At 39.3% G+C, this 18,301-nt stretch overlaps 1 protein-coding gene across 3 annotated transcripts in view; it reads left to right on the forward strand.

Moving 5' to 3' along the window:
• Window positions 1-18,301, forward strand: part of Dsor1 (mitogen-activated protein kinase kinase 1) — a 161,948-nt gene that overhangs the window by 20,848 nt on the left and 122,799 nt on the right. For all 3 annotated transcript variants that reach the window (XR_011392201.1, XM_070086823.1, XM_070086824.1), the window contains exon 2: window positions 3,199-3,343. Coding sequence is in view for 2 of the 3 variants with exons in the window: in XM_070086823.1 (XP_069942924.1) it covers window positions 3,199-3,343 (145 nt within the window). In the remaining variant the exon portion in view is untranslated. The remainder of the gene's footprint in view (window positions 1-3,198; window positions 3,344-18,301) is intronic.

Here is an 18,301-nt window from a genome sequence, read left to right on the forward strand (position 1 = left end):
AAATACAAAGAAAGGGATCCTCTCATCCCAGTTGTTAGTATTGTCTATACCATAGGCTTGCATCATTGTCTTGAGGGTTTGATGTAATTTCTCTATTTCCCCTTGAGATGGAGAGTGATACACAGTTGAACACTGAGGCTCTACTTTTAGTCCCTTCAAAACATTTCTAAAAGACTTTGAGGTAAAGTTAGATCCTTGATCTGTTTGTGCTGCTTGAAGAAAACCAACATGACAAAAGAACTTCATCAAAACCCTTAAGACTACATGAGCAGTTATCTTATGCAGAGGGACTGCTTCCAGGTACCTGGTAGTGGAGCAAATTATTGTTAGTAAATAATTATTTCCCATTCTGGTCCTTGGGAGTGGGCCAACGACATCCACTACCAGCTTGCTGAAGGGTTCACCTGGTGCTGAAATCGGCTGAAGGGGAACAGGTTTAATACTTCGACTAGGTTTCCCTATAATTTGAAAGGCATGATAGGTCTCAATATGCTCTCTGACAGTCTCCCACAGCTGAGACCAGAAGAAATGCCTGGAAACCTTGGACATCACCACCTGGGGACAAAGCCCTTGTTCTCCTTCCATCGATACTGCAAACAGAGGTGAATTCTTTATAAGAGTTTCCTCCCTGAAATGAAAACACTTATTTAACTGTAAAATCTCTTCCTCAGCAACAGCGACATTTTCCTGCACAGAAATTAATTGCACCCTAGCAGGTGCAGCCTCTCTCACACTATTTAACTGATCCATTCTCCAATCATGCTCAGCTCTGGCTGGAACATCCTTTTCTTCAGTTGACTGCAGTTCAACATCAGAAAGCAGAGTTACCAAACTTAAGCCCTCACCATCCTCATGAGAAATATCATGAAGACTGTTGGTAGCATGATCATGAGCCATACTTTTCATGGTGGAACCATCAGGGAGAAGGTCTGGCAGGGTTTTCCTAACCATTTCCTCCCAACATTTGGGACTTGGTTTCCCCCAAACTAGTTGTTCCTCACTGTCTAACAGGCCCATAACATTATTCCCTAATAAGAGGTCGACCACTTCGAAGGGAATTTCATCTGAGATACCTACAGGGAGATAGCCAACTTGGTATGTAGATTCTACCCATAATTTGTGTACCGGTGTCATTGGTATTCTCAATAAGCCACACCAACAACGGTGCTACAGCAGCAGCAGCAGCAGCTGACGGTGGTACAGCAGCAACAGAAGATGCTACAGCAGCAGCAGACGATGCTACAGCAGCAACTGACGATGTTACAGCAGCAGCAGATGATGCTACAGCAGCAGCAGCAGCTGACGGTGGTACAGCAGCAACAGACGATGCTACAGCAGCAACAGACGATGCTACAGCAGCAACAGACGATGCTACAGCAGCAACAGACGATGCTACAGCAGCAGCAGACGATGCTACAGCAGCAACTGACGATGTTACAGCAGCAGCAGACGATGCTACAGCAGCAGCAGCAGCAGACAATGCTACAGCAGCAGCAGCAGCAGACGATGCTACAGCAGCAGCAGCAGCTGACGGTGGTACAGCAGCAACAGACGATGCTACAGCAGCAACAGACGATGCTACAGCAGCAGCAGATGATGCTACAGCAGCAACTGACGATGTTACAGCAGCAGCAGACGATGCTACAGCAGCAGCAGCAGCAGACGATGCTACAGCAGCAGCAGCAGCTGACGGTGGTACAGCAGCAACAGACGATGCTACAGCAGCAGCAGACGATGCTACAGCAGCAGCAGACGATGCTACAGCAGCAGCAGACGATGCTACAGCAGCAGCAGACGATGCTACAGCAGCAGCAGACGATGCTACAGCAGCAGCAGACGATGCTACAGCAGCAGCAGACGATGCTACAGCAGCAGCAGACGATGCTACAGCAGCAGGAGCAGCTGACGGTGGTACAGCAGCAGCAGCTGACAGTGCAGCAGCAGCTGACAGTGCAGCAGCAGCTGACGGTGATACAGCAGCAGCAGCAGCTGTACCACCAATAGTAGCGATGGTTGATTGGGGTTTATTATACAACCTGGCCAGCTCGGAGACACGCACTCCACTTTCATACTTATCAATGATCTTTTTCTTCATCTCCATAGTAATTCTCACCCTTATTGCTGTAGGGTTGGCACTAGAAGCTTTCTTGGGGCCCATGGTCACTTATTTTCCAGAAAAAAAATCACCAAGAACACTGTAATAATACAAAATGTTCCGATTGTATGCTTGGATGTTACCGCGGAGGCTGGCTGGTAAACAATGCCACCGGCGGAACATGTGAGCGTGGCTCAGGCCGCACATTGGACGCGTCTCGGATGAAGGGCGCTGAGCGGGTTTTTGGGCGGTATGCGAGGCAAAATTTTAGCGATCAAAGCGTCCGGTATGCGGATTGTCCGTTATGCAAGGCGTCCGGTATGTGGGGGTCCACTGTATCTCCATGGAGAAGTGGAACAGAATTCTTCCTCAAGCCATGCGTGTCATAAGAGGCAACTAACATGCCGGGAGCAAGAGGCTAGTAACCCCCTTCTCCTGTATACGTACATTACTCAAGTTAAAAAGAGAAGCTTTTTTTTGGGGGGGGCCACCCTGCATTGGTGGGATATGGCCAGTTTGTTGAAAGATGTATTTGCAATACTGTATGTTCTATTTTCTAAATTATAATTACCATACATATTATAATTTTTCATTAGTAAACCCACAATTTAATGGCTCTTGATTTGATGGACTTTGGAAATATGGAATAAAATCTTCTGTATCAATTGATTTAAAAACAGAAGCTGAGGTCTGTTAATTACAGAATTGCTCATTATTGTAATAATCAATGCAAAACGATCTCATCTCTGTCCACATTTGCCATTACTGGTCACCTACTCGCCCATATTAATGCATTAAATCAAGGGTTTGATATATTTACTGAGTTAACTAGTTGATCAATACTATAGTCAGTGTTTAGCATTGCAGTACCATGTGAAGTACTTTGTTGATTACAATTAAATACTGTACCAAACTGTTTTATTTGTATGCCTATCACTGGAAAACTTTTTTTTTATATGAAAATTTTCTTTAATTCTCAGATCTTAAAATTATTTAGAGTATAGTACAGTATACAATAGATATTTTATTTGCACCATATGTGACCTTCAGAAGTTCATACTTGAAGCTCTTATCATTCATCATTTTATTTTCCCTTCTTTCAGTACTCCCCAAAGAAAAGCCAGCACTGGAGCGACTGGCAGCTTTGGTGCCATGTCACTTGAGTCTCTGCTTAAGTGCATTCAGGAGCTGGACATGGATGACACCCAACGCAGACGCATGGAGATATTCCTCGTCCAGAAGCAAAAGGTCAGCTGAAGTTGTTGGTGAACTGATAAAATTGATGGTTTGGCTTATTTCACTTCTGCAGTAGCCTTCAATTTCATCAGTTTAAGACTTGTACTGCAGCAAGAAAAAATTATGTATACAGTGGTCCCTCGCTTTTCGTAGTTCTCGGCAATCGTAAATTTCGCCAATCATAGGGGTATATTCGTATAAACATGGACTCGCTTTTCATTGGTTGACTCGCGAATAGTTGTTCATCCGGGACGCGTACGCACGGTGTGAGCCGGGGAGGCCTCCCTACCCAGCCAGTCTGGCATTGTTTACCAGTGAGTGAAGGTCCCCTTAAGTGCTCCTACGAAATATTTCATAATATTCCACTCATTTTAGTGCTTGCAAGTACATACTAAATAAGCTACCATGGCTCCAAAGAAAGCTCCTAGTGCCAAGCCTGTGGTAAAGAAGGTGAGAAATATGTACAGTGACAAAGTCTTGGGCCATTTTAGGGAAGTGTTAAAGAGACGCCAGAAACAGAGCTCTCTCCACAGTTACTTTGCGAGACAGGACTAGTGACTCTCAAGGTGGTCCTAGTGGCATTAAGAAACAGAGAAGAGAAGCAACCCCAGAGAAGCAATTGGTACCTGAGGTGTTGCTGGAAGGGGATTCCCCTTCCAAACTGTAAACAATCCAATCTCTCTCCTCCTCCTGTCTCCCATACACTAAGAAGAATCTCCAATAAAGGTAAGTATTATGCTGTTAATGTTTCATTCATCATTTCCCATTGTATTGTTTATGTACTACATGTATATTTCATGTAAAAATTTTCTTTGTTTTAATACTTCTGGGTGTCAGGAACGGATTAATTGTATTTACATTATTTCTTATGGGGAAAATTGATTCGCAAATCGTAAATTTCGTTTATAGTAGCTCCTCCAGGAACAGATTAATTACGAAAAACGAGGGACCACTGTATTACTACGTATTACCAAAATATCCATTTGGATTATTGATTGCCCTTAAAAATGTTTGCTGATCACAGCCACCTTCTCATAATACCCTTTCACTGTCTCCCTTGGAGCACCACGTTATTAATGCCAGGGTTTCTCACGTAAATCTATGCTTTAACCCTTAAACGGTCCAAACGTATATATACGTTCACCTGCGCAGCGCCCCGAATATTTTGAGAATTTTTTTTTTTATAGGATAAAAGAACATGTGGTGCCCAGGCATCCCCAGTTTTTTTCATATGGCTCACACTGAGTGTGCACACCCATTCTCTCATGTCTAGGCGACTCAGGCCTATCGTGCCAATGTTGAATGAATGACAAATGAAACGTATGTATACGTTTGGGGTGCTACGCGAGAGAACGTATATATACGTTTGGACCGTTTAAGGGTTAAGCACAGCACCCTCAGATATTCTGTGATCAGTAAATTTTGGCTTAGAAATTAGTGTGGGGGTCTGCAGTGTGTGCACTGTGTAAAAAGAAAATCCTGCCCAAGCAGTGCATGAGAGAACAGCAAACATTTGACTTTGTGTTTGGTTTAAAATAGCAGCTTTGCGGTGTTTTCTAGGATTGTTTTTATGGTTTTATTGGCCATTTGATAGAATGAAAGACATTCAGTGGAACCTCAACTTAGGAGTTTAATCTGTTCCGCGACCTAGCTTGTAACTCAATTTGCTCATACATTAAAACAATTTTCCTCATTTAAATTAATTCAAATGCCATTAATCCGTTCCAGCAGAATTCATGCTCTCGGGAGGCAGGACAAAATATTTCAGTATAATGCTAATATCAACTCTACGGCTTATAAAATAGGCCATAATATGACTTGTGGTGGTGGCCATTGCTGGTGCCGCACTGACCATATCTTCCCATTCTTCCCCTTCTGAAAACGGAGTGTTTGTGAGGCTAACAGCACTAGATCTCTAGTTTCATAAGGAAAACACTGAAACAATGTTCATTGGAACCTCCTCTAATGAGTGTAATCCGCTCCGTGACCTTGCTTGTATGTGGATTTGCTCATTTGCAGTCAATTTTCCTCATTTAAATTAATTGAATTGGAATTAATTCGTTTCAGTGGAATTCGAGGCACCATAAAATAATTCAATGATTTCCCTAATATCAACTCTACAGCTTATTTATCTATCACAATTAAATCTATTATGACATAATAAACAATATTAACCCTTTCAGGATCAAGAGGCCTTCTCCTAAACTTGTTCTCAGGGTCAAAAATTTTTTGAAAAAAAAAAAAAATTATTTCTTCTCATGAAATGATAGAGAATCTTTTCCCGATCATAATGACACCAAAAGTATGAAATTTGATGAAAAACTTATGGAATTATGCTCTCGCGAAGTTAGCGGTCTCACCAATGTTTACGCATTGGCGATTCCTCCCACTTTGAGCCCTATTTTTGGCCAATTCCTGTGTACTAGTCAACAAAAATCTTATTTATTTCGCTAGAACTCCCTTTTTTCTATCGAATGAGTACAAGAAACCACCCATTTACCAATTTCAACTATCCAATAAAGTGGTTAGAAATTGGCAATTTTGCCAATTTCACACAAATTTCTGAAGATGCCAATTTCCAAATAGGGTCCAGAATAAACAAGAAAGACATTCCTGGCACTAAAATAGCAAGTTTTCTGTTCTCTAGTTATGTCCCCAGGCCTCTCTTATATTTCTTTTGCTTTCCGCTTTGAATTTTTATTCTTGTAAAAAATAGAAGATTTACTGTTATGCAGACTACTGCATTAGTGTAGAAATGGTATAAATAATGTCAGTGCACTTGTAAAAGAATATTAGACTCGCCAGTTGATGTGTATTGGACGCTTGGCATGATTTGTTTACTTTTGAACTTTGGTAAAAATCGAACATTTCTGCTACTTTGAGTTCAATTTCAAGGTACTTTTCATTGTGAAACCAGTCAAAATCACCTCAATTTCTGTAATATGTCTTCCATTCTATAAAACGAGACTGGGAAAACTAGAATACAACCATAAATACCATATGAAAATACAGTGCAAAGTTGCTGTTTTAATCCCAAAACACGGTCAAGTTTTTTTTTTTTCTCATTACGCACTGTGTGCTGCAGGATTTGTTTTATTCTGTGCACACTGACCACATATACACATTCTTTCATATGTAGGCCTACCAGCTTTCTCTCGCTAGATTTGAAGGTGCTAGAATTTAGGCGTACTAGTACATGTACAGTGGTCCATCATCATTAATCCGTTCCTGGAAGTGCGACGATTATCGAAATAGACGATTTTCGAATAAATTTTCCCCATAACAAATAATGTAAATACAATTAATCTGTTCCTGACACCCAGAAGTATTAATTAAAACAAAATTTTTTTTACATGAAATGTAGATGTAGTACATAAACAATACAGTGGGACATGATGAATGAAACATTAACAGCATAACACTTACCTTTATTGGCAATTCTTCTTAGTGTATGGAAGACTGGAGGAGGAGAGAGATTGGATTAGTTACTGTTTGGAAGGGGAATCCCTTTCCATCAACACCTCAGGTGCCAAGTCCTTTTCTGGGGTTACTTCTCCTCTCTGTTTCTTAATGCCACTAGGACCAGCTTGAGAGTCACTGGAGTCCTGTCTCACAGAAAAAGTGTCCTGAGAGCTCTGTTTCTGGCGTCTCTTTAAAACTTCCCTAAAATGGGCCATGACTCTGTCACTGTACAAGTTGCCGATATGGCTTGCAACATCCTTCTCGGGGTGATGTTTCTCCATAAATCTTTCCATCCTACCCCACATTTCAAAAATCTTAATTTCTGAAGAAGGCACCTTCTTCCGTCTCTCTTCCTCCTCCTCCTCTGCAGCAAGATTCTGAGCTGCAATCTGTTGCTGTTCCTGGTGAAGCTTTTGCAACTCCTCAGTGGTTAGCTCTTCGTTGTGGTTCTTCAGCCTCTATGTACTCCTTAACCCTTTGACTGTCGAAGGGCCCAATCCTGAAGTTGCTCCTGGTGTCGCAAAATATTCGAAAAAAAAAAATTTATTTTTTCTTATGAAATGATAGAGAATCTTTTCCCGATTGTAAAGACACCAAAAAAACGAAATTTGATGGAAAACTGACGGAATTACGCTCTCGCGAAGTTAGCGACTTCGGCGATATTTAAAAATCGGCAATTTCGCCCACTTTGAGCCCTATTTTCGGCTAATTCCGTTATTCCAGTCAACCAAACTCATAACTATTTCTTCAGAACTCTATTTTTTCTATCGATTGAGCACAAGAAACTGCCCATTTACCGATTTCAACTACCCAATAACATGGTCAGAAATTTGCAATTTGGCCAATTTCACGAAAATTAAAAAATACGACAATTTCAAAATAAGGTCCAGAATGAACAATGCAGACATTCCTGGCTCTAAAATAAGATTTTCTTTGTTCATCAGTCATGTCTCCAGGTCCCTGTGATATTACTCTTGCTTTTTATTTTGAAATTTTATTCAAACAAAAAATAGAAGATTTACTGTTATGCAGACTACTGCAATACTGTAATAATTGTAAAAATTACATCAACCCATTCATGACTGCGTATTAGAATGGCTATTTGGACATTTATTGGACAATGACATCATTTGTTTACTTTTGAACATCGGCAAAAATCAAACATTTCCTGTACTTTGTGCTCCATTTCCAGGTTCTTTTTATAGTAAAATTAATCAAAATCACCTCCATTTCTATAATATAGTTTCCATTCTATCAAATGAGACCATGAAAACGAGAATACAACCACAAATACTATACGAAAATAGACCACAAAGTCGGCATTTTAATTAGAAAAAACGGTCGGAGTTTTTTTTTTCTCATTATGCACTGCGTGCTCCAGGATTTTTTTTATGTGGTGCACACTGACCACACAGACCCATTCTCTCACATGTGGGCCTACTAGCTTTCTCCTGCCTGATTTGAAGCCGCTAGAATTTATGAGTATATATACGTCAAACACGGTACCTCACAAACGTATATATACGGCCGCGACAGTCAAAGGGTTAAATTCACGTATGAATTTTGTAGCTGCAGTTTTGTCCGAACTGGCAGCCTCACCATGCCTTATCACACTGTGTATGCCACTACGGTTCTTAACCCTTCAAATCAAGCGGGAGAAAGCTGGTAGGCCCACATGTGAGAGAATGGGTCTGTGTGGTCAGTGTGCACCACATAAAAATCCTGCAGCACGCAGTGCGTAATGAGAAAAAAAAAACTGACCATATTTTTGGATTAAAACTCCGACTTTGAGGTGTATTTTCGTATAGTATTTATTGTTGTATTTTCGTTTTCATGGTCTCGGGTGTTAAAATGGAAAACATATTACAGAAATAGAGATGATTTTCATTACTTTCACGATGAAAACGACCTTGAAATTGAGCTCAAAGTAGCGGAAATGTTCTATTTTTTTCAATGTTCAGGAGTAAGCAAATCACACCACACGTTGAATACACTTCAACTGGGGAGTCTAATATTCTTTCACTAGTGCACTGATATTATTTATACCTTTTTTACAATAATGCAGTAGTCTGCATAGCAGTAAATTTTGTATTTTTTTGTATGAATAAAGAATCAAAATAGAATGCAATAATAATATAAGAGGGGCCTAGAGACGTGACTAACTAATGAACAGAGGATATGTTATTTTGTGTCAAGAATGTCTACATTGCTTATTCTGGACTCTATTTTGAAATTGGCATCTTTTTTAACCCTTTGACTGTTTTCGACGTATAAATACGTCTTACGAGCCAATGTTTCTGACGTATATATACTCAATAATTCTAGCGGCTTCAAATCAAGTGGGAGAAAGCTTGTAGGCCCACATGTGAGAGAATGGGTCTGTGTGGTCAGTGTGCACCACATAAAAAAAATCCTGCAGCACACATTGCGTAATGAGAAAAAAAAAACTTTGATCGTTTTTTTGGAATAAAACGCCGACTTTGAGGTGTATTTTCGTATAGTATTTATCGTTGTATTCGCATTTTCATGGTCTTAGGTGATAAAATGGAAAACATATTACAGAAATAGAGATGATTTTCATTACTTTTACGATGAAAACGACCTTGAAACTGAGCTCAGAGTAGCGGAAATGTTCGATTTTTACCAATGTTCAAGAGTAAATAAATCACACCACACGTCCAATACACGTAAACTGGGGAGTCTAATATTCTTTCACTAGTGCACTGATATTATTTATACCATTTTTACAATAATGCAGTCGTCTGCATAACAGTAAATTTTGTATTTTTTTGTATGAATAAAAAATCAAAATAGAAAGCAATAATAATATAAGAGGGGCCTAGAGATGTGACTAATGAACAGAGCATATGTTATTTTAGTGCCACGAATGTCTACCTTGTTTATTCTGAACCCTATTTTGAAATTGGCATCTTTTTTATTTTGCGTGAAATTGGCCAAATTGCCAATTTCTGACCACCATATTGGGTAGTCCAAATTAGTAAATGGGAGGTTTCTTGTACTCAGCTGTTAGATAAAATGGAGTTCTAAAGAAATAGCTATGAGTTTGGTCAACTGGAACAATGGAATTGGCTGAAAATAGGGCTCAAAGTCGGCGAAATCGCCGATACGCATATGTCGCCGAGACCGCTAACTTCGCGGGAGCATAATTCCACGAGTTTTCGACCAAATTTCGAACTTTTGGTGTCATTACCATCGGGAAAAGATTCTCTATCATTTCATAAGAAAAAATAATTATCTTTTTTCCAAAAAATTTGTCGACATAGAATGACGGTTTCAGAAAGGGGCCTGTGACAGTCAAAGGGGTAATTTGCGTGAAATTGGCCAAATTGCCAATTTCTGACCACTTTATTGGGTAGTTCAAATCGGTAAATGGGTGATTTCTTGTACTCGACAGATAGAAAAAAAGGAGTTCTAAAGAAATAGCTATGAGTTTGGTCAACTGGAACAACGGAATTGGCCAAAAGCAGGGCTCAAAGTTGGCGATATCGCCGATGCGTATATGTCGCCGAGACCACTAACTTCGCGTGAGCGTAACTCTGTGAGTTTTCGACCAAATTTCGTACTTTTGGTGTCATTACCATCGGGAAAAGATTCTCTATCATTTCATAAGAAAAAATAATTATCTTTTTTCCAAAAAATTTGTCGACATAGAATGACGGTTTCAGAAAGGGGCCTGTGACAGTCAAAGGGTTAAATCTCTCAAACCAACCTTTGCTGGCCTTAAATTCACAAATATCAGTACTTGTTGGAGGCAATTTCTTTACCAGATCGTCATGCAACTGCCTAGCCTTTTCACAAATAATCGACGTCATAAGACTATCTCCTGCTAATTGTTTCTCGTTTATCCACACATATAATAACTTCTCAACATCTTCGAGTACTGGTGATCTCATTTTTGTCAGCATATTTACCCCCTTTGCAACAACAGCTTACTTGATTTCCTTTTTCTTGGCCTCGATGGAGGATATGGTTGTACGGAATTTGTTACACATCCTGGCCAGTTCGGCCACATGTACTCCACTTTCATATTGTTCAATGATGTTTTTCTTAAATTCAGTCGTATTTCTTACCTTCTTTACCAAAGGCTTGGCACTAGGAGCTTTCTTTGGAGCCATGGTAGCTTATTTAGTATGTACTTGCAAGCACTAAAATGAATGGAATATTATGAAATATTTCATATGAACAAGTGAGGGGACCGTCGCTCACTGGTAAACAATGGCACACTGGCTGGGAATGGAGGGCGAGGCGGCTCAGAGCCCTGAGTACGCGTCTAGGACGATCGACGATTAGTGAGTCAACTGACCATTTGCAAGTAAATGTTTGGATGAAAGTAACATGACGATTTCCGTAAAGGACGACTATCGAGCCCGACGATTATCGAGGGACCACTGTATGTCAATAACCCTGGTGCGTAAGCTGTACTAGTACGTCGAAAACCCTGATAGGGCTAATATCATAGAAATATGATGTATACACTGGAATGAATGAAATATTACATATTTTAGTAGTGTTAGTGACGGCGGAGGCAGCAGCCATTGTTGTGGTGTATAAGGCCACCACGGCAGCCATTCCTGCTCCTCTGGCATACCTTCCCTTGCTTTTATTATAACAGAAAATGGAGTGTTTGTAAGGCAAACTCCATTAGATTGTCCTTTTTCTATCGCTTAATCGTTACACTCTTAACCCTTAAATGGTCCAAACGTATATATACGTACGTTCTCTCGCGTAGCGCCCCAAACGTATATATACGCTTCATTTGTCATTCATTCAACATTGGCACGATAAGCCTGAGTTGCCTAGATGTGAGAGAATGGGTGTGCACACTCAGTGTGCGCCATTTGAAAAAAATTGGGGATGCCTGGGTACCACGTGCTCTTTTTTCCTGTAAAAAAAAAATAATTTTTTCTCTCAAAATATTCGGGGCACTGCGCAGGTGAACGTATATATATATATGTTTGGACCGTTTAAGGGTTAATTGTGCACTCTTAATGATACACTCTTGTTGGTACACTCTTAATGCTACACCTAGTTTGTGTTTATGCATGATTTCCTGCTTTAATTCCATGGAAATCATCCTCTTTTTCTTCTCAGCACTCTCCTTTGCACTTGCTTCATTAGGACCCATGGCTAGAAAGAAGAAATTTTGCAAAATAACTGTACGAAACAAGAAAAACATGAGATTTCCCTCCCTCCCTCCCTGCGGCTATGTTTTGATAAACACTGCCATCTTGTTGTGGCGAGCTGAAACTCACTAATATTATTATTATTATGATTATTAGTATGTATGTATTCTTGTAATAATTTATTTCGTATATAATTATTATATACATATTATTATTATTATTATTATTATTATTATTTAGTACGTACATATTCTTATAATACACTTGCTTACCATTTGGAATTTTTATTCAGACAAAAAATAGAAGATTTACTGTTATGCAGACTACTGCATTATTGTAATAATTGTACAAATAATGTCATCCCATTCATGAATGCATATTGGAATGGCCACTTGGCGACGTCATTTGTTTACTCTTGAACATCGGCAAAAATCAAACATTTCTGTTACTTTGAGCTCAATTTCAAGGTACTTTTCATTGTGAAAGCAATCAAAATCATATCTGTTTCTGTAATATATCTTCCATTCTATCAGTTGAGACCAAAAAAAAAAAACGAAAATACAACCATAAAAACCATACAAAAATATACCGCTAAGAGCCGACTAATAGCTAAGAAGTGAACTCTGTTATTTACAGTCAGATTTCTTTCAATTTTGGTGTACGCTAAGAAACATCTTTCCATCATACATTGCCCAAGTTTTAATAAGATAGTCCAACAAACAAATAGATCCAATTCCTTAGATCAAGAGGAAGAGCCCCTCACCAGCGTCAAGGAACCTCCCTTGAGATCCACTCGCATCTGGAAATTTCGTTTGCCTATGGAAGCAAAAAAATTGATTGATCAGCTGCTCGTATCTGGAAAAACTCGCACTTGCATGCGCTTGTTAGAAGAGGTTCCACTGTATTTATAAATAAGAAATATTGCATAAAAACAATAAAACACAATTGAGAATGTAAAGAAATAAACTGGTTTTACAAAGTGTACGTATGCTGACAGGGGTGGAGGTGGAGGGTGGAACATAGGCTACTTGCTACACTTTATCGCTGAATTTTATTACTACACTCTTAATGCTACACTTTATTGCTGAACTTAATTGCTGCACTCTTAATGTTTAATGCGAGGTATTACCAGCGTAGTAGAAGTGCATACTATGCTCGTGCTGCCTCGCAAACAACCCACATACCTCACACCTCGCTCATGTTTATCCATGATTTCATGCTTTAATTCCATTGACATCATCTTTTTCTTTTCAGCACTCTCCTTTGTGCTTACTTTCTTATGACCCTTGGTTAGAAAAAATAAATTTGGCAGCTTAACTACACAAAATGCAAGCAAAACACGAAAGAAATGCTTCCACAACTAGGTAAGCACAGCACTGCATCAGTTGCCTGCCTTCTGAAGCTCCTCATTATTTTTTTCAACAAGTCGGCTGTCTCCCACCGAGGCAGGGTGGCCCAAAAAAGAAAGAAAATCCCCAAAAAGAAAATACTTTAATCATCCTTCAACACTTTCACCTCACTCACACATAATCACTGTTTTTGCAGAGGTGCTCAGAATACAACAGTTTAGAAGCATATACGTATAAAGATACACAACGTATCCCTCCAAACTGCCAGTATCCCAAACCCCTCCTTTAAAGTGCAAGCATTGTACTTCCCATTTCCAGGACTCAAGTCCGGTTATATAAAAATAACCAGTTTCCCTGAATCCCTTCACTAAATATTACCCTGCTCACACTCCAACAGCTCGTCAGGTTCCAAATACCATTCGTCTCCATTCACTCCTATCTAACGTGCTCACACACGCTTGCTGGAGTCCAAGCCCCTCGCCCACAAAACCTCCTTTACCCCCTCCCTCCAGCCTTTTCAAGGACGACCCCTACCCCGCCTTCCTTACCCTAAAGATTTATACGCTCTCCATGTCATTCTACTTTGATCCATTCTCTCTAAATGACCAAACCACCTCAACAACCTTCCTTCAGCCCTCTTGACTAATACTTTTATTAACTCCACACTTTCTCCTAATTTCCACACTCCGAATTTTCTGCGTAATATTCACACCACACATTGCCCTTAGATAGGACATTTCCACTCCCTCCAACTGCCTCCTCACTCCAGCATTTACAACCCAAGCTTCACACCCATATAAGAGTGTTGGTAATACTATACTTTTATACATTCCCTTCTTTGTCTCCATAGATAACGTTCTTTGTCTCCACATATACCTCAATGCACCATTCACCTTTTTTCCTTCATCAATTCTATGATTAACCTCATCCTTCATAAATCCATCCACTGACATGTCAACTCCCAAATATCTGAAAACATTCACTTCTTCCATACTACTCCTCCCCAATTTGATATCTAATTTTTCTTTAAATCACTTGATACCCTCATCACTTTACTTTTTTCTATGTTCACTTTCAACTTTCTACCTTTACACACACTCCCAAACTCGTCCACTAACCTTTGCAATTTTTCTTTAGAATCTCCCATAAGCACAGTATCATCAACAAAAAGTAACTGTGTCAATTCCCATTTTGTATTTGATTCCCCATAATTTAATCCCACCCCTCTCCTGAACACCCTAGCATTTACTTCTTTTACAATCCCAACTATAAATATATTAACCCTTCCAGAGTCCGTCCCGTAGATCTACGGCTTTACGTTCAGGGTCCAAACTGTAGATCTATGCCATGAGCTCAGCTCACTCTGATAAGCTGTGAGTGGTAAATTTGGGCCTAGATATGGGAGAATACATCTATGTGGTATGTGTGCACCACATAAAACAAATCCTACAGCACACAGTGTATAATGAGAGAAAAAACTGAGACCGTGATTTTCGATTAAAACGGTGAATTTGCAGTGTTTTTTCCAATGTTTTTTATAGTTGTATCAGCGATTTCTTGGTCTCATTTGATAGAATGGAAGATATATTACAGAAATAGAGATGATTTTGATTGGTTTTAGCACTGGAAATGGCTTGAAACTGAGCTCAAAGTAGCAGAAATGTTAAATTTTTGTCAAAGTTCAAGAGTAAACAAACGACCTCACACGTCTAATGCACACCAGCTGGTGGGTCTGATATACATTCACAAATGTGGTGATGATATTTATACAATTAGTATTACAATATTGCATAACAGTAAATCATCTATTTTTTGGTTTGAATAAAAATTCATTATGTGAATAAAAAATCAAAATGGAATTCATTTGTAAAACCCGAAAACATAACTAATGAACTGAGGAAATGTTAGTTTAGTGCCAGGAATGTCTGCATTGTTTATTCTGGACCCTATTTTGAAATTGGAATATTTTGAACTTTGTGTTAAATTGGCCAAATTACCAATTTCCGATCACTATACAGTATTTTGTAGTTGAAATAGTTGACTGGGCGATTTATTGTGCTCAATCGATAGAATAGAAGTAATGTTAGTGAAATAGCTAAAAATTTGGTCGACTGGAATAATGTAATGTAGTTGGCAAAATCACCAATTCGTAAATATCGCTGACACATCAAAATTTGCGAGAGCATAATTTCGTCAATTTTCCATCAAATTTCGTACTTTTTGTTTTATTACCTTCAGAAAAAGATTCTCTACCATTTCATAAGAAAAAATATAATTTTTTTTGAAAATTCTTGGACCCTAGTGCACACTTCGAAATTTGTCCTCTGGACCCTGAAAGGGTTAAACAACCATGGTGACGTTACACATCCATGTCTAAGACCTCCTTTTACCGGGAAGTAGTCTCCCTCTCTTCTACGCACCCTAACCTGAGCTTCACTATCCTCATAAAAACTCTTTACATCATTTAGTAACTTACCACCTATTCCATAGACTTGTAACATCTGCCACATTGCTCCCCTATCCACTATCATATGCCTCTTCTAAATCCATAAATGCAGTAAAAACTTCCCTACCTTTATCTAAATACTGTTCACATATATGCTTCAATGTAAACACTTGATCTACACATCCTTTACCCACTCTAAAACCTCCCTGCTCATCCACAATCCTACATTCTGTCTTAACTCTAATTCTTTCAATAATAACCCTACCGTACACTGAAGCTCGCTTGCTCATTATTATTATTATTAATTTAGGGAACTGGAGCACAGATCCAATTCCATAGATCAAGAGCCTCTCACCAGCATCAAGGAACCTTGATGCTGGTTAGGGGCTCTTGATCTTGGGAATTGGCTCTGTGCTCCAGTTCCCTAAATTTAATAATAATAATAATAATAATAATAATAATAATAATAGTAATGAGGAGCTTCAGAAGGCAGCCAACTGGCGCAGTGCAGTGTTTATCTCGCTGTGGAAGCATTTCTCTGGTGTTTTGCTTACATTTTGTGTAGTTATTTTGTCAAATTTCTTTTTTCTAACCATAGGTCCTGAGAAAGTAAGTGCAAAGGACAAAAGAAAATGATGATGTCCATGGAATTAAAGCATGAAATCATAGATAAACAAGCAAGGTGTATGGGTTGTGGGTTGAGGGGGAAGCGGGGGAAGCTCACTCGTAACTCGGACATTGGCGTGTAACTCAGAGCAAAAAATTGACCAAGTGATGGCTCGTATCTCGAGAAACTCGTATGTTGGGACACTTGTAAGTTGAGGTTCCACTGCACTTCGAAAATAGACATACTTTGCTCAGTTTCAGCACTGGAAGTAGCTTGAAATAGGGCTCAAGGAACAAGAAGAAATAACAGTGCTAAACCTTTTTCTACTACCTTTTAAGTGCCATCTGACATCTAATTTCAGGTCATAAGAATTTGCATTCTTGACTTTACATTCTTCCACATCTAATCATTCAGTGACCTTGTGTACCTGTACCTAAGTATACTTACACACTGTGCTGGCATGCAGGTACACATTAAAATCACTAAAAGAGTCTCTCTACTCTTGAAGATGCCATATTAATAATTATAATTAGTAGGTTGGTAGACAGCAACCACCCAGGGAGGTACTACCGTCCTGCCAAGTGAGTGTAAAACAAAAGCCTGTAATTGTTTTACATGATGGTAGGATTGCTGGTGTCTTTTGTCTGTCTCATAAATATGCAAGATTGCAGATATGTCTTGCTACTTCTACTTACACTTAGGTCACACTACGCATACATGTACACATTTATTTATACACATTCAGCTGAGTTTTCTTTGATTTTATCTTAATAATTCTTGTTCTTATTACTTTCCCTTTTATATCCATGGGGAAGTGGAATAAGAATCTTTCCTCTGTCAGCCATGCGTGTTGTAAAAGTCAACTAAAATGCCAGGAACAATGGGCTAGTAACCCCTTTTCCTGTAATGATTACTAAAAAGAATAATAATAAGAAATTGTCAAAGTGTAGTATCTGAATGTGCGTGGATGTTGTGCGAATGATACCAAAGAAATTATTGTGGATATTATGAATGCGAAGAAGCTGGATGTCCTGGCTTTAAGTGAAACAGCTGAAGGGGGTGGGAGAGTTTCAGTGAAGAGAAATAAATGGGAGTAGGTCAGGTGTTTCAAAGAGAGTTAGAGCAAAAGGAGTAGCAATAATGTTAAAGGATAAGCTATGGCAATAAGAGGGAGTATAAATGTATTCAAGGATTATGTGGAGTAAAATAAAAGTTGGCTGTGAAAAGTGGGTTATAGTAAGCATATATGCACCTGGAGAAGAGAGAAGTGTAGAGGAGAGAGAGAGATTTTGGGAAATGTTGAGTGAATGTGTGGGGAGTTTTGAACGAAGTGTGAGAGTACTTATGGTTGGGGATTTGAATGCTAAAGTGGGTAAAAATGTTTTGGAGGGAGTAGTAGGTAAATTTGGGGTGCCAGGGGCAAATGAAAATGGGGAGCCATTAATTGAGCTGTGTGTAGAAAGAGGTTGGTAAAGAGAGTGGTGAGAGAGAGTGCAAAAGGAGAGCAGATGATAGAGTGGGAGAGGCACTGTCAAGAAATTTTAATGAAAATAAGAAAAAATTTTGGAGTGAGTTAAACAAGTTAAGAAAGCCTAGGGAACGAATAGAGTTGTCAGTTAAAAACAGAGTAGGGGAGTTAGTAGATAGGAGATGGAGGTATTGGGTAGATGGCAGGAATATTTTGAGGAACTTTTAAATGTTGATGAAGAAAGGAAGTTGGTAATTTCATGCATTGGCCAGGGAGGTATACCATCTTTTAGGAGTGAAGAAGAGCAGGATGTGAGTGTGGGGGAGGTGCGTGAGGCATTACGTAGAGTGAAAGGAGGTAAAGCAGCTGGAAGTGATGGGATCATGACGAATGTTAAAAGCAGGGGGGGGGGGGGATATAGTGTTAGAGTGGTTGGTATTTTTGATTGATAAATACAAGAAAGAGGGGAAGGTACCTAGGGATTGGCAGAGAGC

This window comes from Cherax quadricarinatus, chromosome 19 (genome assembly GCF_038502225.1).
Source record: "Cherax quadricarinatus isolate ZL_2023a chromosome 19, ASM3850222v1, whole genome shotgun sequence".
NCBI classification, from domain to species: domain Eukaryota; kingdom Metazoa; phylum Arthropoda; class Malacostraca; order Decapoda; family Parastacidae; genus Cherax; species Cherax quadricarinatus.